Source organism: Oncorhynchus nerka, linkage group LG10, assembly GCF_034236695.1.
Source record: "Oncorhynchus nerka isolate Pitt River linkage group LG10, Oner_Uvic_2.0, whole genome shotgun sequence".
Classification (NCBI taxonomy): Eukaryota; Metazoa; Chordata; class Actinopteri; order Salmoniformes; family Salmonidae; genus Oncorhynchus; species Oncorhynchus nerka.
Genome location: NC_088405.1, coordinates 63,645,243 through 63,667,736, shown reverse-complemented (window position 1 = coordinate 63,667,736; position 22,494 = coordinate 63,645,243). Strand labels below are relative to the sequence as shown.

Sequence of the window (22,494 nt, the reverse complement as noted above, 5' to 3'; positions counted from 1 at the left end):
GGGTCTGAGTCTGACTGTAGCGGTTTGCACTCTGCTCATAGTACAAATGTAGAACACTGCATTTGCCTGGCTGTATATAGGCCAGTCCACCCCCTCAGGCTTACAACTTGTGTGTAATTCTGTGTGTTCTAAGAATCCATTACCAAAGGAAAAAAAACATCTCACATCATCTACGGTATATTGACAGCTTTAGTCAATATGAATTAGATGTAATATCCTGTAACAGGGATTTGGCTATGTGAGTTAGAAATCAGAGGCTCTCACTGATGAAAGGTGGCCATTACTTTTAAGAATCGTATCCCTAGAGACATTACTACCTTGCACACAAAGTCTTACTATGGAAGCAGCTTGTGATCAATCTCCACCAGCCAGTCAGGCTTCCAGCCTGCAGAAATACACTGTAAAGTTTGCAGTCAGACATGGTAGATATCTGTCACATAGTGGTGATGTTCTTTCTACTTCTCTATGGATGACGAAACGAATGTGTGTCTCTTCTGCTAGCAAAAAAAGAATTGTACCATATGGTCAACAGTGTCTAAATGGCATGTTCACTTAAAGTCCTTAGGAGGTGCTGGAATGGCCCACTGTCATTTCCACTCAGTGGGGTCTTGCTGAATTCACACACACTGTGTGTGCGTGTCTCATTATAATATGATGAAAAGAATGCTGCGCCAGATATTTGCAACCACCTTTGCATGCTTAGGATAATTCAAAGAAAATGTCTCAGGCAAGCCATTGTCTGCACCAAACCTATTTTTAATGAATACAAACAGCACATAATAAGAGTAATAACAGCATATAATGAATCAACACCAACAGTACATACATTCATATCTTAAATTCACTTTAGCGTGGAAAGAATGCACAGCTGGCTGCTCATCGTTTAAAAGCCTAAAGCACATTTCCATGTCTTCAGAGAGCGTGAGTAAAGACAGGCCTTAGCGTCATGCTGCATCTCTCCCTGACTGCCTGTCTCACCTCTTGCTCATCTCCCTTCCTTTCTCTTCCAACCTATTTAGCTTGACCCTGGAGTCCTTGTTTCCCATCTTTTTCCCGGCTGAGATGTTTTAGACCCAGTCTCATCATCATCACCACACCATTCTCTTTTCAAAGGGAGATGTAGTATGAAAACGGTTCATTTTAGGGTGTTCCTGTATATTATCTCTGGATGAGTTTGCCTCTGATGGCTCTCATCATGATGACAGACACACCTCAGTGACTGTAAAGCGCCAGATTTGCCACAAGCTCTATCAAATTAAGTCTGTTTGTTTTCGAGTGCACAGGAACAAATTGAATAATTTTCCACAGCCGAGCCGAAAGGGATATGCCATTTAAATGGAAAATTGTGTAGTTCATCAAATCTGTGATGTCTTACAGAGGAAATATACTGTAGATGTTCTAAAGCTAAAACAATTTGCTCCTGGAATGGAATCACCCAACAGTTGTGCAGCACAGCACCACTGTTCTGGCCCTAGATCAGTTAGTGAACTGTAAATTAACATCAGAGTTGTATTGCCAAGCATTTAAATCCCTCTGATTGATCTGGATCAATACAGTCTGACCTATTCTGCATCGGCCTCGTCCTGACAGGAAGCCGTAATGATTGGCTGACTTGCCTTTGGCTCTCCACTGTACACACTGACTCTCTGAACAAAGAGCTTCTCTAATGTAATCTATATCATCTTATTCATAGTGGTTTGATTGAGATGTGCTGGTGTGTGAATTCTCATTGTTTTGAAGGATCACATCCCTACAGTCTAGTGAGAGGCTGTATGCTACCGTGTGTATAGTGGTTAGAGAAGATGGTTTAATACCTTTATAACTGCACAATATCGTTTGTGAACTGTATCCCCCCCAAACGATGTGTATGCACAAGTCGGTTGGTTGGGGTGGATGGGTAGGCATATAACGCCAACGTCTAGCAACCCGAAGGTTGCGTGTTTGAATCTCACCACGGACAACTTTAGCATATTAGCAACTGTGCAGACTTACTACTTTTTTAGCTACTTTGCAACTACTTAGTATGTTATCTAACCCTTCCCCTAAACCTAAATCTTTAACCTAACTCATAACATTAAACTCAACCCTAACCCTAACCGCTAACCCTAACCCCTAGCCTAGCTAATGTTAGCCACCTAGCTAACATTAGGATTTGCCACCTAGCTTAAACCTGTAACCCAGCCCATATTTGAGTCAGTCAAATATGCCCCAAATTAGTTGAGTGCCACTTGAAGTTTTCATAATTCCTCCCATGATTGCAGAGTCATCTGCACTGCCTGTCTGTGGGGTATGTTTAGAGCGAATGTGATTGAGTCTGTCTAATTAATTCTGGGGTTACGGGATAATGTGAAACAGGTGCTGCTGCAGTGCCCCATCAAAGCCCAGGACTTATCAGACCCCTCTTCATCAAGTCCTACTGTGCCTCTAGTCACAGGAAGGCACCCAGAGAAAAGGGATGTGATGTTCCATCCTGGTGAATGAAATCGCTCCCAGCGCTAGAGTGCTCTCGCCTCCACTAGGTTGGAAATGCTCATTAGTATTGCAGAGGAGTTGCACACTGTTGCTTGTCGACCTCAGGTGTAAACGTAACATTGTAAACGTAAATCCGGGACACTCCAATTAGTATGATACGGTATGTTACGTTTCATATGGTATGTATTAATTTGTGGATGTCCATAGTTCTTTTCCTATGATATGTAAGGAATTACAATTGGTATGATATGTTACGAATGCAATTGCTGTGGCTAATGTTAGGGTTTAGTTCAGGGAATTTTAACAGGATCCGCCCCTTTTTTTCAATTTTCACCTGAAATGACATACCCAAATCTAACTGCCTGTAGCTCAGGCATTGAAGCAAGGATATGCATATTCTTGATACAATTTGAAAGGAAACACTTTGAAGTTTGTGGAAATGTGAAATGAATGTAAGAGAATATAACACATTAGATCTGTTAAAAGAAAATACAAAGAAAAAAACAATATTTTTTTGTACCATCATCTTTGAAATGCAAGAGAAAGGCCTTAATGTATTATTCCAGCCCAGTTGCAATTTAGATTTTGGCCACTAGATGGAAGCAGTGTATGTGCAAAGTTTTAGACTGATCCAATGAACTATTGCATTTCTGTTCAAAATGTTGTATCAAGACTGACCATATGTGCCTAATTGGTTTATTAATAACTTTTCAAGTTCATAACTGTGCACTCTCCTCAAACAATAGCATGGTAGACTTTCACTGTAATAGTTACTGTAAATTGGACCGTGCAGTTAGATTAACAAGAATTGAAGCTTCATGCCAATTTCAGATATGTCTATGTCCTGGGAGATATTCTTGTTACTTACAGTCTCATGCTAATTGCATTAGCCTACGTTAGCTCAACCGTCCCGTGGGGGACCCACCGATCCTGTAAATGTTAAAAACATTGGCATGTCTTCAGGAATATCTCTAAAGACCACTTACACAGGTGATGAGAGGGAGACCAATTTGCTTGGCATTCATTTAATATCCGTGTCAATAATATATTTAGAAATATAATTTAGCCTAACGCAATTTTTTTCATGTAAACAAATTTAATCTTCACCGGATAGTTTATAGATGATGCATTAAAGTCTACCAGTAATTTGATATACCCTCAACTAGCCCACTTGAGTAGAGTAGATCAGATGTTAGATGATACCATGGTATCTTGACTCTCTTTACACCATGTGGACAAACTCTACACTGCGCCCGCGCGGTTTCTTCCCAGCCAACAAAGTCTGCAGTGGCGGGATGGGGAGGATGATGTTATAATTCAACGTTAGATCAAGTTTGATCAACGTCCCCCTGCTGGCCCAATTGGATGATCCTTATTCACAATAAGATCCGCTTCTCGCTCCACCATCTTTGAGATAAGTCTTTGCCTTTTCCCCTCTCAACGGCATAAGATTCGCTTTGCTGCAGTTCCGCTCGCACCTCAACGTACCTGTAGTATATCACTGGTAGTACACAGTGAGAGCTGCTTACACGTCTGGCGGATTTTCTGTGCGCATAGGTTTGTGTACATGGTTTTCCTATATCAGATTCGTTTGAGGAGTTAAATTCAGAGCCCGGAGAAAATGAGGCATCGCGTAATAGCCATTGTCCTTTTTTTGTTGTGGCTTTTTGGGAAATCGCATGGAGCGTTTCCAAACCAGATAAATATAGGTAAGTTATATTTGAAATAGCATAACTAACATGTTTTTTCTTTAGCCTGAACATAAAACGAGATCAATGTACATTAAGACAGTGTTGTGTGGTGTTGACTTCATTTTATATTTGCATAATTCATTGTCAAGTTGATCAGTAATAGCCTACACTAACGACAGGTAGGGTAATAGCCACCTAAGAGAAACACCGCTTTAGATTGGGGGAGGGTGAAAATGGCACAAAGTTGCTCATAGCCTATTTAAGTACTGTATCTTCCTACAGAACTTTCCACGACTGGAATGGGCAGTGTAGATAATACATTAACAAGTTAATCTATGTATAATTAAATAGGTGGTGTTTATTCTAGATAAAGTAAGGGTCATCCAGTTAGTTATGTGATGCGTAAAATTGGACTGATGATTTATAAGGACTGATATTGACGTCATACTGTATTTTCATGAAACATTATAAGAGCAACTAGGCAATGAAAAGTGACATTCTTCGTAATCTCCTATTCTCTTTCTTCTATAGGTGGTCTCTTTATGCGCTCTACAGTGCAGGAGCACAGCGCTTTCAGATTCGCTGTCCAGCTGTATAATACCAATCAAAATGTGACGGAAAAACCTTTCCATCTCAATTACAATGTAGACAATCTCGAATCCTCGAACAGCTTCTCCGTCACACATGCTTGTGAGTACCACGATACTCAATTATGGCAATGTATTTCATTCAACAACTACCAAAACCGCCCCCCCCTCAAAATTCATGAGAAAATATTGTAGCGCAACAGTACACCCACTCACATAGAAACATTATAAAGCTGTTGTGTCAATGCAGCTTCTTTTAAACTGGGTTGATTCAAGATTGAGAATAAAACAAATATATAGTTTAACTGTTAATTCTTTCCTTTCTGGATATAATATCTTCCTTTGTATACAAAACACTTTTTCACACCACTATGATTGTGAATAGAGCTTGAGTTGTTTAGGAGGATACCATAGAATAGATTATTCTATAGAAATACTGTTGTGTGTAGGTGTGGAGTAAGTTTGACTATACAAGATCCAGTTTATTTTAAGATGAAGCCATTGATATTCCAAATAGGTGGTTGTTGCAGTAATTTCTACATAGCCTAATAATCCAAATGACAGATTCAGTTCTCTGTTATATCACTGCTTTTTGTAAATCTACACACTGTAGCAGAAAGATGTACACTATTGTATACAATAATAGCATTTGACATTTTTTTTCAGGGTTGAGGAGGTTAGGGTCAGTACAAATGTGTAATGTATACGATGAAGCACAGTAAACTTGTCATGTCTGTCTATAGCTGAGATAATGGCTATAAACAATGGCATGACAATGTCGTGGTCATTGTATGTAGGAAATGCTACTCCTTCCATGGATACAATTCAACAGAGGTGGCTGTTGTTCTGTTGAAAAGCTGTATGCTAATATTGATCTGGTATGACAATTCCACAGCATCTCTCTGCCCTGGGTGTAAAACATTGTTCGTTTATGGCACTTGACAGTGTTGTCTTCTCTTTTAGTTGCTGCTCACTTGAGGCACTATTGTAAGATCCCAGCGATAGGTCTGTAATGAGGGTGCACATGGATAAGCCTGCAGTGTATCCCAGTGTTGGTCTTTATTTAACCCCCCTATATCTGGTTGCATCATTTTGCTAGAGCCTATGCTGCAAGTTGCTGGATTTACGATGTATCAAAATCCATTTGCTGTGACTGTGATAAAATATATATTTTTAAATAATTTTCCTCTCTTAGATTTGTAGAATGAATTCTCATGAATTACTGGAACAGACTATTTCATTTGATTGCCATGGGAGATATAGACCTTTAATTGGAGCGGATGGGTTTTAGTTATTTCAGGATTCATAAAATGCCTCCAGATGCTCTATTATAGTGATCAATCTGACAGAATATGGGTATGTCACATGACTGGCATGCAAGTATGAGCACATTTCAGTAGCATATTCCACTGTGATTAAGATACAGTATTGCTGTTTCTAGTGTGAGTATTTATCTCTTCAGTTCATAGAGGAGCCAATGCCAACATCAGTTTGATGCTACATAGCTACCCCAGGATACAATGTTTTTGCTTTGGCATGGAACCTTCTTTGATGAGAAACCAGACATGGTGTCCATAATTTACGGTATCTGCACCCTGCAGTTCAGTTCAGTATTGCATTGTTTATGGAAGACAGTCAGCTATGGATAGCGTTTCTTTTCTTTTTACCTGAAAATAAATATATTTATCCGTTTGCTTATTTAATATTCAACATGTTGGAGCTGGGAGTGTATTCTAATGTCAGGTCTTGGCATTTGTTTTTGTTGAAGGGCAATGTAATGGGACCCTCTGGTTCATTCAAGATGAGAATGGTTGTAGACAGTGAGTAGGCTTCCAAAGTCTTGCTGACTACCTCACACAGCACTGGATGCATCTGAGTGTCAGAAGCACTCGTTTGGCACGCTAACTTCTCTCTAACTGTACTTCTCTAAGGATCAGTCAGACTATTCAAATCTGTGTCAGCAAACAGAATTAGCTGCTCAGATGGTTGTGTATCTCAATCAAGAGAAAAAAGACGAGGAAATCTGGAGCTTGCTTGATGCCTTTGGGGGGGCTTGTCTATAAAAATACAAAACCACCTCTCTCATTGTAATGGTTTTGTAGAGTTACAAATGGACATTTGTCCTTCTGTGTGATTTTGGTGTTTTGTTTTTCCCAATAATATTGCAGTATTTCCATGCTGAATCATAGTGATCTTAGTTTTTGGAAACCGTGTCTGTTATAAGCATGACACAGAAGAAAATCAGAAATGAATATCAGTCAGACTTCCACGAAGCCTTCATAAAGCATTCATAACACCCAGTGCCAAGATATAATAATGGTATTCTGTTTGTCACTTCCTCTTTGAAGTTGACATCAGAAGAAGAAGGGGGAGAGTAGCCAACATGGATTACCTTTGACTTAGACCAGAGAGGCTACAAAGCCTGACTTTTCAATGTGCAGCACTTCTATAATATTAATTTTCACATTTATTAAATTAGATCATTCATTGCATCTATTTAGCATCAGTGGGCAATTTTTGCCCATTAACATTATTGGACAATAACACAATAATTAATTACTCACCATTTTTACTGCCAGATGAAATGACCAAATGGATGATATGTATGTACACTGAACAAAAATATAAATGCAACATGTAACATTTTGGTTCCATGTTTCATTAGCTGAACAAAAATATCCCAGAAATGTTCCATACGCACAAAAAGCTTTTTTCTCTCAAATTTTGTGGACAAATTTGTGTTCATCCCTGTTAGTGAGCATTTCTCATTTGCCAAGATAATCCATCCACCTGACAGGTGTGGCATATTAAGAAGCTGATTAAACAGCATGACCATTACACAAGTGCACCTTGTGCTGGGGACAATAAAAGACCAAATCAAATTTTATTGGTCACATACACATGGTTATCAGATGTTATTGCGAGTGTAGAGAAATGCTTATGCTTCTAGATCCGACAGTGCAGCAGTATCTAACAGGTAATATCTAACAATTCTACAACAAAACCTAAGAAAATCTATTAAAGGAATGGGATGATATAAGTATAAAATATATGGATGAGCAGTGACAGAGCGGCTGAGATAGTAAAGAATAGATAGTGAATGATACAGTATACATCATATACATACGAGATGAGTAATGTGAGATATGTAAACATTCTTAAAGTGGCATTATTAAAGTGACCAGTGTTCCATTTATTAAAGTGGCCAATGATATCAAGTCTGTAGGTAGGCAGCCACTTCTCTGTGCTAGTGGTGGCTGTTTAACAATCTGAATACCTTGAGATAGAAGCTGTTTTTCAATGTCTCTGTCCCAGCTTTGATGCACCTGTACTGATCTCGCCTTCTGGATGGAAGTGGGGTGAACAGGCAGTGACTCGGGTGGTTATTGTCCTTGATGATCATATTTGCCTTCCTGTGACATTGGGTGTTGTAGGTGTCCTGGAGGGCAGGTAGATTGCCCCCAGTGATGCGTTGTGCAGACCGCACCACCCTCTGGAGCGCCTTGCGGTTGTGGGCGGTGCAGTTGCCGTACCAGGCGGTGATACAGAGTGACAGGATGCTCTCAATTATGCACCTGTAAAAGTTAGTGAGGGTTTTCGGTGACAAGCCACATTTCTTCAGCCTCCTGAGATTGAGGAGGCACTGTTGCGCCTTATTCATCACACTGTCTGTGTGCATGGACCATTTCAGTTTGTAATATGCACCTTCTCCACTGCTGTCCCGTCGATGTGGATATGTGGGTGCTCCCTTTGCTGTTTCCTGAACCCAACTTCTCGCTGTAGACTGTCTCGTCGTTGTTGGTAATCTGTTGTGTTGTCTGCAAATTTGATGATTGAGTTGGAGGTGCGCATAAGGTGCGCATGGTCACACAGTCGTGGGTGAACACAGAGTACAGGAGGGGACTGAGAACACACCCTTGTGGGGCCCCAGTGTTGAGGATCGGCGGAGTGGAGATGTTGTTTCCTACCTTCACCACCTGGGGGCGGCCCGTCAGGACGTCCAGGACCCAGTTGCCCAGGACGGGGTCGAGACCCAGGGTCTCAAGCTTAATGATGTTTTTGGAGGGTACTATGGTGTTAAATGCTGAGCTATAGTCAATTAACATAATTCTTACATAGGTATTCCTTTTGTCCAGATGGGATAGGGCAGTATGCCGTGTGATGGCGATTGCATCATCTGTGGACCTTTTGGTGCGGTAAGCAAATTGAAATGGGTCTAGGGTGACAGGTAAGGTGGAGGTAATATGATCCTTGACTAGTCTCTCAAAGCACATCATTATGACAGAAGTGAGTGCTACGGGGCGATAGTAATTTAGTTCAGTTACCTTAGCTTTCTTGGGAACAGGATCAATGGTGGTCCTCTTGAAGCATGTGGGGACAGAAGACTGGGATAGAGATTGATTGAATATGTCCGTAAACACGCTAGCCAGCTGGTCTGCGCATGCTCTGAGGACGTAGCAAGGGATGCTGTCTGGGCTGGCAGCCTTGCGAGGGTTAACACATTAAAATGTTTTACTCACGTCGGCCACGGAGAAGGAGAGCCCACAGGCTTTGGTAGCGGGCTGCGTCGGTGGCACTGAATTGTCCTCAAAGTACCCAAAGAAGTTGTTTAATTTGTCTGGATGCAAGATGTCGATGTCCGCGAAGGGGCTGGTAATCTTTTTGTAATCCGTGATTGTCTGTAGACCCTGCCACATATGTCTCGTGTTTGAGCCGTTGCATTGCGACCACTTTGTCTCTATACTGACACTCTGCTTGTTTGATTGCCTCACGGAGGGAATAACTTGACTGTTTGTATTTGGTCATATTTCCAGTCGCCTTGTCATAATTAAATGTGGTGGTACATGCTTTCAGTTTTGCACGAATGCTGCCATCAAACCACAGTTTCTGGTTAGGGAAGGTTTTAATAGTCACAGTGGATACAACATCTCCTATACACTTCCTTATAAACTCGCTCACTGAGTCAGCGTATGCGTCAATGTTATTATCTGAGGCTACCCGGAACATATCCCAGTCCACGTGATTGAAGTAATCTTGAAGCGTGGAAACCGATTGGTCAGACCAGCTTTGGATAAACCTAAGCACGGGTGCTTCCTGTTTTAGTTTCTGCCTATAGGAGGGGAGCAACAAAATTGAGTCATGGTCAGATTTGCCAAAAGGAGGGCGGGGGAGGGCCTTGTATGCATCGCGGAAGTGGTTGAGTGTGTTACTCGCTCGTGTACTGCAATCGATATGCTGATAGAGTTTAGGTAGCCTTGTTCTCAGATTAGCTTTGATAAAATCCCCAGCTACAATAAATGCAGCCTCAGGATAGATAGTTTCCAGTTTGCATAAAGTCCAGTGAAGTTCCTTGATGGCCGTCTTGGTATCCGCTTGCGGGGGGTATACATGGCTGTAACGATAACCGAGGAGAGTTCTCTTGAGAGATAATACGGTCGGCATTTGATTGTGAGGAATTCTAGGTCAGGTGAACAAAAGGACGTGGGTTCCTGCGTGCAATGAACGCAAGAGAAGTGACACAATTTCACCTGGTTAATATTGCCTGCTAACCTGGATTTATTTTAGCTAAATATGCAGGTTTAAAAATATATACTTCTGTGTATTGATTTTAAGAAAGGCATTGGTGTTTATGGTTAGGTACAGTCGTGCAACGATTGTGCTTTTTCCGCAAATGCGCTTTTGTTAAATCATCCCCCGTTTGGCAAAGTTGGCTGTCTTTGTTAGGAAGAAATAGTCTTCACACAGTTCGCAACGAGCCAGGCGGCCCAAAATGCTGCATATACCCTGACTCTGTTGCAAGAGAAGTGACACAATTTGCCTAGTTAAAAGAAATTCATGTTAGCAGGCAATATTAACTAAATATGCAGTTTTAAAAATATATACTTGTGTATTGATTTTAAGAAAGGCATTGATGTTTATGGTTAGGTACATGTTGGAGCAACGACAGTCCTTTTTCGCGAATGAGCACCGCATTGATTATATGCAACGCAGGACACGCTAGTTAAACTAGTAATATCATCAACCATGTGTAGTTAACTAGTGATTATGATTGATTGATTGTTTTTTACAAGATAAGTTTAATGCTAGCTAGCAACTTACCTTGGATTCTTACTGCATTCGCGTAACAGGCAGGCTCCTCGTGGAGTGCAATGAGAGGCAGGTGGTTAGAGCGTTGGACTAGTTAACTGTAAGGTTGCAAGATTGAATCCCCGAGCTGACAAGGTAAAAATCTGTCGTTCTGCTCCTGAACAAGGGCACAGTTAACCCACCGTTCCTAGGCCGTCATTGAAAATAAGAATGTGTTCTTAACTGACTTGCCTAGTTAAATAAAGGTGTAAATAAATAAATCGGCCAAAATCGGTGTCCAAAAATACAGATTTCCGATTGTTATAAAAACTTGAAATCGGCCCTAATTAATCGGCCATTCCGATTAATTGGTCAACCTCTAGTGCAGACAAAGGATCCGCTTTGGGAAAGTCGTATTCCTGGTCGTAGTGCTGGTTGTGCTGGTAAGTTGATGTCTCTCTGATATCCAATAGTTCTTCCCGGTTGTATGTAATAACACTTAAGGTTTTCTGGGCTAACAATGTAAGAAATAATACATGAGAAACTAAATACTGCACAGTTTCCTAAGGACTAGAAGAGAAGCTGCCATCTCTATCGGCGCCATCTTGCTCAGTAAAAATGTGCCGCTTTGTCACAAGCAGCAGAGTTACCACTGCTGCTGAGGATAAGTTCATTAGAGTTACCAGCCTCAGATATTGCAGCCAAATAAATGCTTCACAGAGTTCAAGTAACAGACACATCTCAACATCAACTGTTCAGAGGAGACTGCGTGAATCAGGCCTTAATGGTCTAATTGCTGCAAAGAAACCATTACTAAAGGGACTAATAATAAGAAGATACTTTTTTGGGACAAGAAACACGAGCAATGGACATTAGACCAGTGGAAATCTGTCCTCTGGTTTGATGAGTCCAAATATGAGATTTTTGGTTCCAACCGCCATGTCTTTGTGAGACGCGGAGTACGTGAACGGATGATCTCCGCATGTGTGGTTCCCACCGTGAAGCATGGAGGAGGAGGTGTGATGGTGTGGGGGTGCTTTGCTGGTGACACTGTCAGTGATTTATTTAGAATTCCAGGCACACTTAACCAGCATGGCTACCACAGCATTCTGCAGTGATATGCCATCCCATCCTGTTTGCTCTTAGTGGGACTATCATTTGTTTATCAACAGGACAATGACCCAAAATAGACCTCCAGGCTGTGTAAGGGCTATTTGACCAAGAAGGAGAGTGATGGAGTGCTGCATCAGATGACCTGGCCTCCACAATCACCTGACCTCAAACCAATTGAGATGGTTTGGGATGAGTTGGACTGCAGAGTGAAGGAAAAGCAGCCAGCAAGTGCTCAGCATATGTTGGAACTTCTTCTCTCAACCAGGTGAAGCTGGTTGAGAGAATGTGAGAGTGTGAAAAGCTGTCATCAAGGCAAAGGGTGGCTACTTTGAAGGATCTAAAATAAAAAATATATTTTGATTTGTTTAACACTTTTTTGGTTACTACATAATTTCATATGTTTTTTTATTTCATAGTTCTGATGTCTTCACTATTATTCTACAATGTAGAAAATAGTAAAAGTAAAGGAACACCCTTGAATGAGTAGGTGTGTCAGAACCTTTGACTGGTTCTGTATGTGTGTATGTTCTTTCATCTCAGAAGATACTCTTTATTCTCTCAGCCTCACTCCATAACCCTTTAATGTGGGATTTTACATGGGTCTGCTGCTACTCATTCTTTAATGCATTCTCATGCTTCCTCAAAACACCTGCATAACAGATGGATATTCAGTTTGAAGATGGAACATAGCAGATGTCTCTCACTTAACGAAAAATCTGTTTTATTTTTCTTCTATTTATGAGACCTGGAACATATAAGACAGGATTGTCTGTAACATAAGGATGTTAACAGTGGGACAATGCTAACAATATATTCAACTGAGCTGGTAGAAAAGGAGTTGCATTATTTAAATGCTTTTCAAAGGGTTTTTCTCTACTGAGAGAAGTCATATGGTGTCTCACTATACAGAGTGCTATAATAGCTTGTTTTTTAGATGTTATTATTTTGTAAATGGTACGTTTTGGGATTTTTTGTTGTTGTCTGTGGAGACTTTGCATCTGAAAAAAATGCCCATTCATCTACAAAGGGTTAAACCAATGTCTTTGAATCACATGATCGAATCAGGCGATCAATTACATATATGGTAGGGAGTCATAACATGTGTAAATTATTTATCGATTAGGAGCCACTTGTAAGAATTGCCAGTCAGATTAGAATAACGTGCGTCGCTCTATAGCTCTCCCCCTGGTTGGGTCAGGATGTAATGATAGTCACACATCCCCATCGGCCATGTTATTGCCTGGGAAGATCAATAGGCTGAAGGCCACAGGACAGGACAGTGCTTCACTGTGGTGAAGACTATGGAGAGATCAGCTCTCATGGCCCATATCTTTCTCTCAATATTTCCTGATATGTGACAGTACAGAATTCATTTCACCAGAACTTTCTATTACTTCAAAGAGTGTAGACTTCTAGGAAAAATATAAGCCCCCGAGAGCTTGACACATATGGCTGTATGGTACACAACCAACACACACACATTTACAAATATACACACGCTTAACTGACTATCACTGTGCAATATGAAATAAATATATTGTTTTGGTATTTTTCATAGTAATATTGTCTGTGCAGTGAAAAGTAGGGAGGTGGAGGGAGACAGGCGTATGCCAAAACATTGGCCTTAGGGTCCGCTGACTATATCATGCTAGTCAATGAGGAGGTGAACTGAGTCATACTGGGATGATGTGCTGTGGTGAGGAGGGTGGACAGGACAGTGGAGAGAATCACCACCGAGCTCCTCCATCTCACCATGTATTAAACCCATCATCATGCTGCAATAGTGGAAGTCTAGGCTAGCACCAGTGGAACTGGGTTCATAGCCACCATGCATTTACTTATGCATGTTTTATTATAATAGCACCACTTTGTCAGTTATATTGAAATAAGTAAAGACAAACTAAAGCTGTGTCACGTTCGTCGTATGAAGGAGACCAAGGCGCAGCGTGGTATGCGTACATTCTCTTTATTAAAAGAATGAACACTGAACAAACTAACAAAAGAAACGTGAAGCTATACAATATAGTGCTGACAGGCAACTACACATGGTCAAGATTGCACAAACACCAAAGGGAAATGGCTACCTAAATATGATCCCCAATCAGAGACAACGATAAACAGCTGTCTCTGATTGGGAACCATATCAGGCCAACATAGAATTACAAAAACCCCTAGACCTACAAAACCCTAGACATACAAAAACCCTAGACAATACAAAAACCCTAGACAATACAAAACTAGCGTACCCACCCTAGTCACACCCTGACCTTACCAACATCTAAAGAAAACAGAGATATCTCAGGTCAGGGTGTGACAAGCTGATATCTTCAGATAATGTTCAAATACTTTACATGGCTGTCTGTGCATCTGACCCTAAAAGGAGGAATAGTCCCAAACTGCTCTGTGAACATACAGTATAACCACAGTAAAAAGCCCCACCATGCATCTTTTAGAACTTACTCCATGCCCCATATCTGAAGTAAAAGCAGCAGGGTCATCTCTGAAGTAAAAGCACCACAATTTCTTCAGAGATTTACTTCTATTTTATCAGATGTTATTATATCAGTATATTATTTATATAGCGTTGAAAAGCAGCTCCTAATCTCTCCCTGCCCTTCATATGACTCAACCAGCACAGTGCTATTGAAGCACCGGAAAGCTCTACCACAGTACATACAGCACTGAGCAGTCCCACTGATGCACCACTACCAGCAGCACCATCTGACTGCCATCTGATCTGGGTTATAATGAACAACATTACATCGGACTTATGATTATTGGCTGAAACAACATCAGGGATTTGATTAGAAGTCAGGGGGGTGTTGGACGGAGCGCCGAGAGAGATCTGCTCACAATTCCTCTGGAATTAGACTGCCCCTTCTAAACCACCTTTGGGTCAGACTGTGGACAATTCCAAAATAGGCCATTCCAAGAGAGTAACTATGTTACTCATCCACTCAGAAGTAATGTTCACTGTTAGTTACATGCGCTGAGCAATATTTCAGCCAAAATCAAAGGCATGCAATTGATTTACCTTTGAGAACTTCATAGAGAATTCCTCTCATGATGACCATGTTTGAAGCGAACCTTTCCTGATCAGTGGCCATATGGTTTGTCGCTAGCTGAGCTTCAATAGTACGTCTATGGGCATAGCTCCAGGGCAATAACTTAGCTCTAGGGTCATGTTTGAACGTGGAGTTATGTGGAGGTTTTCTTGGAAGGAGACACCAGGGATGAGAGAGAGACTAGTGGAGGTGTAAACTGATGTACTGATAAAACACCTTTGGTGCTGTTAACACTACAACCCATTGTGGAGAAGAAGGAATGTTCCGCACTTTTTGTTCATTCAGGGGAACGTTTCTTAGTGTTTTGTTAATCCTTAACTGTGTGTGTGATATTTATTCGTTCTTAGAGGATGGAGGGACAATTTGCAGTCTTCATCTACACTCTTAGAGAAAAAAGTTATATCTAGAACCTAAAATGTTTTTTCAGCTGTCCCATTAGGAGAACCCTTTGAAGAACCTTTTTTGTTCCAGGGAGAACCCTTTTTGGTTCCATGTAGGACCCTTTCCATTCTACATAGAACCAAAAAGGATTCTCCCTCGTACCAAAAGGGTTCTCCTATGGGGACTGCCCAAAACCCTTCTGGAGCCCTCTTCTCTAAGAGCGTAGTGGAGAATAGATGGTAATGAGATACAGCTCAATCCATTCTGTTCACTGGAGGGCAAATTCAACAAACTGCATATTTAATACCAATATCAAGACACACTTAGAGTGAACTTGAACATGGAGGCTGCTGTCAAAGATATATTTGTATTTTGAAATATATAATGTTTTATGCTAAACAGCAGTTTGGTGGTCTTGCTATTCCATTTAAAACATCTGACCTACAGCCTAGGTGGGCTCTTGACCAGAGAAGAAACCCTATATCTACACTCAGAGTTATTCTAGCTTGCCTATTTATCTATCGTTGGGATCTTTCATTGCAGCAATTGCTGTTTGTCCCAGAAAAAGCAGGAACCCATGGAAACACTTATTCCCTGCAGCAGCATGCCCTATATAAGATATAGATCAGACATACCAGGGGTAATGATGGGACAACTGCATTCAAATTCATTTTACAATATGGCATAGAGAGCACAGCATCCTCAGTGCCTATTTTACCAATAGAATGGTTTGGAGGAAAATTGTACGTCTTCAATCTAATGTCAATTATTCTCCCAGCTCCGTGAGAGCACAGGTGGACCAGGTAGTCCCATTGCTACTCTGAGTGCTGCTCATTTATAAAGGCAACCCCATGAATGACGGCCCAGCACAGGGGACCAGTGTTGACAAATATGTTGACCCCAGAGATGAGCAGCTTCCATAGAATGTCTGTCTGTCTCACCTAGAACCAGAGTAATTTAGGATATGATCTGGTGGCAGAGTAGGACGTGTATTTACAGAGAGCAGATAATAATGTTAGGATATATTATTCATTTGATTTAATCCAAGCTGGGTCAGAGTGCTGGAACCTACTGTAAAACGTAATTATCTCTATAGCTAGAAACTTCCACCCACAACAGTATCATATCATGATCATTGACTTTCAATCTGGTGGGTGATAAACACTGTAATAATATTAGTATTATTACATGCTTGTATTGGTAATGGTCAAGAATTTGTCCTTGTGGAATGACTGAGTTCTGATATTTTTGACAATTGACCCAGTGGATAAAGATGGATCAAATTAAATTCCTTTGAAGGCACAGGCGTATGTAGTGGAGAGTAATGTGACAGTCTGCCTCTGTTCTTTTGTTTCATTTGAAAGTCGAAAGTGTACCCTCTGGATTTGTGGAGCACTCGGACAGACTGAGAAACTTTCCCAAAGCGTGTCATTTTTGTTATAATGTACTGACAAAAAAAAACACAGTCTTGTCAGTTTGGATGTCTTGCCCCAGGTTGACAAGCAGTCATCTTCAGTTTTGTCGTGCGGTTATCATTTGGTAGCATGACATAAATACAAGAGCTTAAAAAAATCAGAACAATCTGTTCTGACTGAAAATCATTTTGTGGAACACAGGATGTCTCTTTATAATCATTGTGTCTGAGCAAAACATCAATCTTCAGCAGTGGACAGACACTATGTTTACCCTCTTGTGTTTATTTCCCAAGCAGTGAGCATATTCAAATGATTTTGAGTCCTTCCAGGAATGCCTTGCAAGACAATCCAAATTGGTTTCTACAGTTTGTTCAAACTTCACTATGGACACATGCTGTGCTTGTGACCTTCACTTTGAGTTTCACTTTGAGACTGCAGCATAAGTATTGTGTTATGAAAGATTTTCTGCTCTTTGTGTGCTCCCGCACATTGGCTAACCGGTCTATCTGCATTGTGTCCCACCACCCGCCAACCCCTCTTTAACGCTACTGCTACTCTCTGTTTATCATATATGCACTTTGATTTGATTTGATTTAGCAGAAACAACATTTTCTGGTCATTAGTGCAATGACCTCTCCTTGACTTTATACTCTGTGTTTATCCATAGCCATGGTTTGCACTACTCTGCCATCATTGCCTGTGGGTCATTGGAGACAGGAAATATTGACGCTGGCTTCCAGTACTACATACACCCACCCGCAAATACCAGAGGTAGATCTAGCACCATGAATCACAGACAGTAGCTAGGTTTCCATCCAATTGGCGAAAGATTTTCATGCAATATTCTAAAATCCCCCACAAAAACAATATATACATTTTCACACCAGAGATGTCTCCATCAAATTGTCTTGTTGCAGATAAAAGGTTGTGCATGATGACATACCATTTGCAGTTAAGTTCCCACGTACCGAATAAAATATACAAGTTCAATGGGTTTCCATCGCATTTTCCACTGTACTGAAGGTTTTCTCACAAAATGTTTTACTTTATATAGCGAGTGTGTCCACTCTGGTATAGGCGCGTGCGTATAGCCTACATGATGATATTATTATTATGGACAAAAGAGCAAACTCATTTTTATTTGTCAAATGGCAGCCAAGCATCGATTGTCATGTCACCAGAATAAGACCCTCGATATTTATTGGAAAGTAGCATGAAGCTCATCACCGTGCACTTTCACCACCCTGTGAAGTTCATCATAATTGATTTAATCTGTAGCCTAATAAACTGCATGCTTTCCCGAAGTGTTGTAGTGGGATGAGCACACAAAATGCCATAGCATAACTCAAAGTTTACAGTACCTGGTTACTGACTTGCATAATAACAACCATAGAGAGTGATTTTCACATATACAGTACACTGAGAACACCAAACATTGGGACTCCCGTTCAAAGGCACTTCCATGTTTTGTCTTGCCCATTCACCCTCTGAATGGCACACATACACAATCCATGTCTCAATCATCTCAATGGTTAAAAATGACCCCAAAAAATATATACACTACCTTTCAAAAGTTTGGGGTCACGTAGAAATATCCTTGTTTTTGAAAGAAAATCACATTTTTTTGTCCATTAAAATAACATCAAATTGATCAGAAATACAGTGTATACATTATTAATGTTGTAAATGACTATTGGAATATTTTAATGGAATATTTACATAGGCTACAGAGGCCCACTGTCAGCAACCATCACTCCTGTGTTCCAATGGCACGTTGTGTTAGCTAATCCAAGTTTATAATTGAAAAAGTTGAATTGATCATTAGAAAACCCTTTTGCAAATATGTTAGCACAGCTGAAAACTGTTGTCTGATTAAAGAAGCAATAAAACTGGCCTTCTTTAGACTAGTTGAGTATCTGGAGCATCAGCATTTGTGGGTTCGATTACAGGCTCAAAATGTCCAGAAACAAAATTATTTAATCTGAAACTCGTCAGTCTATTCTTCTTCTGAGAAATGAAGGCTATTCCACGAGAGAAATTGCCAAGAAACTGAAGATCTTGTACAACGCTGTGTACTACTCCCTTCACAGAACAGCGCAAACTGGCTATAACCAGAATAGAAAGAGGAGTGGGAGGCCCCGGTGCACAACTGAGCAAGAGGACAAGTACATTAGAGTGTCTAGGTAGAAACAGACGCCTGTCCTCAACTGGCAGCTTCATTAAATAGTACCCGAAAAACACCAGTCTCAACGTCAACAGTGAAGAAGCAACTCTGGGATGCTGGCCTTCCAGTTTTATTGCTTTTTTCATCAGAACAACAGTTTTCAGCTGTGCTAACATATTTGCAAAATGGTTTTCTAATGATCAATTAGCCTTTTAAAATGATCAACTTGGATTAGCTAACACAACGTGCCATTGGAACACAGGAGTGACAATAAATTATTATATTGATATTCCATAAAAAATCAGCTGTTTCCAGCTACAATAGTCATTTACAAGATTAACAATTTCTTCACTGTATTTCTGATCAATTTGATGTTATTTTAATGGACAAAAAATTTTGCTTTTCTTTCAAAAACAAGAACATTTCTAAGTGACCCCAAACCTCTGAACGGTAGTGTATATATGAATCAACATTTCTCAATTAATTCCTTTGTCAGTCTTTAAATAGATGAAAGTAGCATAGGATGTCTGCATCAGGAGATTATTTTATTTTAAATTGAGATGAAAGTAGCATAGGACGTCTGCATCAGAGATTCTTTTTCTAGACAGAGCATTAGGAGCACTACAGACATAGTGGCTGATATCCTGACACGTTTAAACATCCCCAGCTTGGACCACATTTGGAGGAGGTCACTTCTCACACCTGACTAGACTAACAGGTTCTCCTCAGCATGTGGTAAATTAAGTTGTATAGAAAATTAACAAAGTGGCAGATGGATTTTGGCATCCGTGCATTGAATCACGGTAATTGATAAACAAAGATAATTACATACAGTCTGAATAGAATGTCACCTTCTTGCCAGTCTCAAATTAGTATCTAAATGAAAGACTTAACCCCATGGAGATACAAAACACAGTAGTGTTCTATTTAATTTTGTGCTTAACCCAATCCCCAGTACTGAACACCCAGTTCCAACACATGCAGAAGGCAGTATGTTCTGCCCACAGTGCACTTGGTGGTAATGGTGAAGTTGTAAAATGGCATCAGTGTTGGATGATCCTGAGGGCTAGTCATTGGGATGTGCAGTGCCCCTTTCAACCTGTGCGTCAGAATGTGCATGCACGTCTAGTGTGGCAACCAAGCGACAGTGATCTCTACTGACAGTTCACAATGGCCCCCTTCGCCGCTGAAAGATTTTGCACTCTTACACAACAGCTAGCTATAACAGCACACAATGAAGCTCTGAACTGAAGGCTGTGCTGTGATTCACTATTACCTGAGATTATTCAAGGACAACAAGCTATGTGCTTCACATTTAGAAGCCTAATGAAAAACGAACCAACCACACCATTGAGCCTGTGAATAATTTAAAGGTGCTGTATTTATAGCTTTCAAGGACTTGCTTGTACCTCGTTCTTAATTCCACTCGGCATTTGTACAGATGTAAGATCTTAATTTGAGCTAGTTTGCTACAGCAGGGAAATAATCCTGCAGCAACAGGAAGTGTGAATTATTTTGTGGATTTTAATTAATGGACATTTTTGTAGGGGTTGATACAAATGTTTATAAGGGAGAATCAGGTCTGACATTTCAAAGTGGAAACCTCAAATACACTACAAGTTCTCCTGCAACAGGGTGATCAAATTAAGATCCTACATCTCTACTGAATTGGCAAAAGCAGTTAATTGAGCATCACACTACTGCCTCAAAGACAAATTAAATGATGATGAATTGTGAAACCACACAGAGGATGAACATTTTATGATGTGCTTGATGAAAGGTAATCGTACAAGAATCACTTCATGTTCATTTATAACCCCCCATGGCAGTTTGTCAGTCTATTAAATCTTTCAGTACATTTTCAGAACAAGCATCTGCTTGAAATGAGTTGTCTAAGCTGGCACTTGTGTCATATCAACTTTTATATACAGTAGAACTATGGGTTTCACTCTTATACTGTCTGTCTATAGAAGAGTGTGTTGGTGGATTTGAAGGAGATTCGGGAAGGTAGTTGATCCTGTGAGGTTAGCAGGCAATATTCCAAGGAGACTTTTCATACTGGGTTTCATGGTGATGATGCACAGCCCTCTGGTGTCACGATGGAATTCCTCCCATTACAATCGTCTGAACAGTGGTGGTGCTGCTACAGTGCTGCTTCACATGCGTAATTATTGAATCCCCTAACCCTTTCCTCACAAAAAGCATACAACACATTGTAAATCCTCAGAGTGCAACCTTTCTCTTGTGAGGCTCTCTTGTGATTTCTTTCAACTCTCCAATCAAGGGCTTTGATGCAAAGCTAGCAGCATTTAAGAAAGCAATGACTTTAAAGAACATGACATCTGTATCCAGCATGTTCTCCTCTCCTTCCCCTGCTCTTCATAAACAGTCTGGGGCTGTTGTTCAGTGTGGGTGGAGGGTTAGCTGTGTTGCTGTTCCTCCATGCTGGAATATTAAAGCATAATTCTCTCGTACAGGACCATAATAGTCAGTGGGCCTGACCGTTGCTCACTCAGGCTGATTTCCACCTAATTATTTTGTTTTACTTGTGGGCTGCATACATACGCCAGTAGGCCTGAGATTAGGCCTCTACCGCTAATCCACCTCAAATGTGTTCTGAGGACAGAAGTGAAAACACAGGAAGACCATTGGTGCAACTTCATGTTATGTACTTACCTGTTGGAAGATGTATCCCGACCAACATCTCACTTTGGTGCCTGAGGCATACATAATGCCTACTCACTGAATTATATTATAAACAGAGGAGCGGTTTTGCTAACGTACAGTTTCCCCTAGTGCTAGTTCACAGCTCTAACATCATGGGTATAACACAAGCAGAAGCACCCTCTTTTTATTTCTGTACTATGTCACGTTTTGTTTGCATTCACAGGGACTTTTTTCAGCCTGATAATAACTTTGGTCATTTGTGGCTATGATAAGATTGGACTAGCGATGACAACTCGCCTCTGGGTGGAATGAGCACAAGGCACAGAAAATGCGTCATAAAATGTCTCTGTGCTTGTCGGCTGTATCTGATGAATAACCATATCAGCCAATAGACCTGGGGAATTAGACGGAAGGCTGTTCCTTTTACACTTTTTATCACATTTTCAACCTCTCCCTGACCCAGTCTGTAATACCTACATGTTTCAAGCAGACCAACATATCAAATCAAAATTGTATTTGTCACATGCGCCAGACCTTACAGTGAAATGATTACTTACAAGCCCTTAACCAACAATGCAGTTTTAAGAAAAATAAGTGTTAAGTAAAAAATAGATAAATAAAAAATAAAAGTAACAAATAATTAAAGAGCAGCAGTAAAATAACAATAGCGAGGCAACATACTGTACAGGGGTACCGGTACAGAGTCAATGTGCGGGGGCACCGGTTAGTCGAGGAAATTGAGGTAATATGTACATGTAGGTAATATGTACATGTATAGTCCCTGTGCCCAAGAACGCCAAGGTAACCTGTCTAAATGCCCTGCCCGTAGCACTCACATCTGTAGCCATGAAATGCTTTGAAAGGCTGGTCATG

The 22,494-nt window shown here is 40.6% G+C and overlaps 1 protein-coding gene across 1 annotated transcript in view; it reads left to right on the top strand.

Annotated features, from left to right (window-relative positions):
* The first annotated feature begins 3,781 nt into the window (after positions 1 to 3,781).
* Positions 3,782 to 22,494, top strand: part of LOC115135807 (glutamate receptor 3) — a 127,131-nt gene continuing 108,418 nt past the window's right edge. The window contains exons 1-2 of the mRNA XM_065023671.1: positions 3,782 to 4,181; positions 4,695 to 4,853. Coding sequence (XP_064879743.1) covers positions 4,094 to 4,181; positions 4,695 to 4,853 — 247 coding nt within the window. The 5' untranslated portion in view covers positions 3,782 to 4,093. The remainder of the gene's footprint in view (positions 4,182 to 4,694; positions 4,854 to 22,494) is intronic.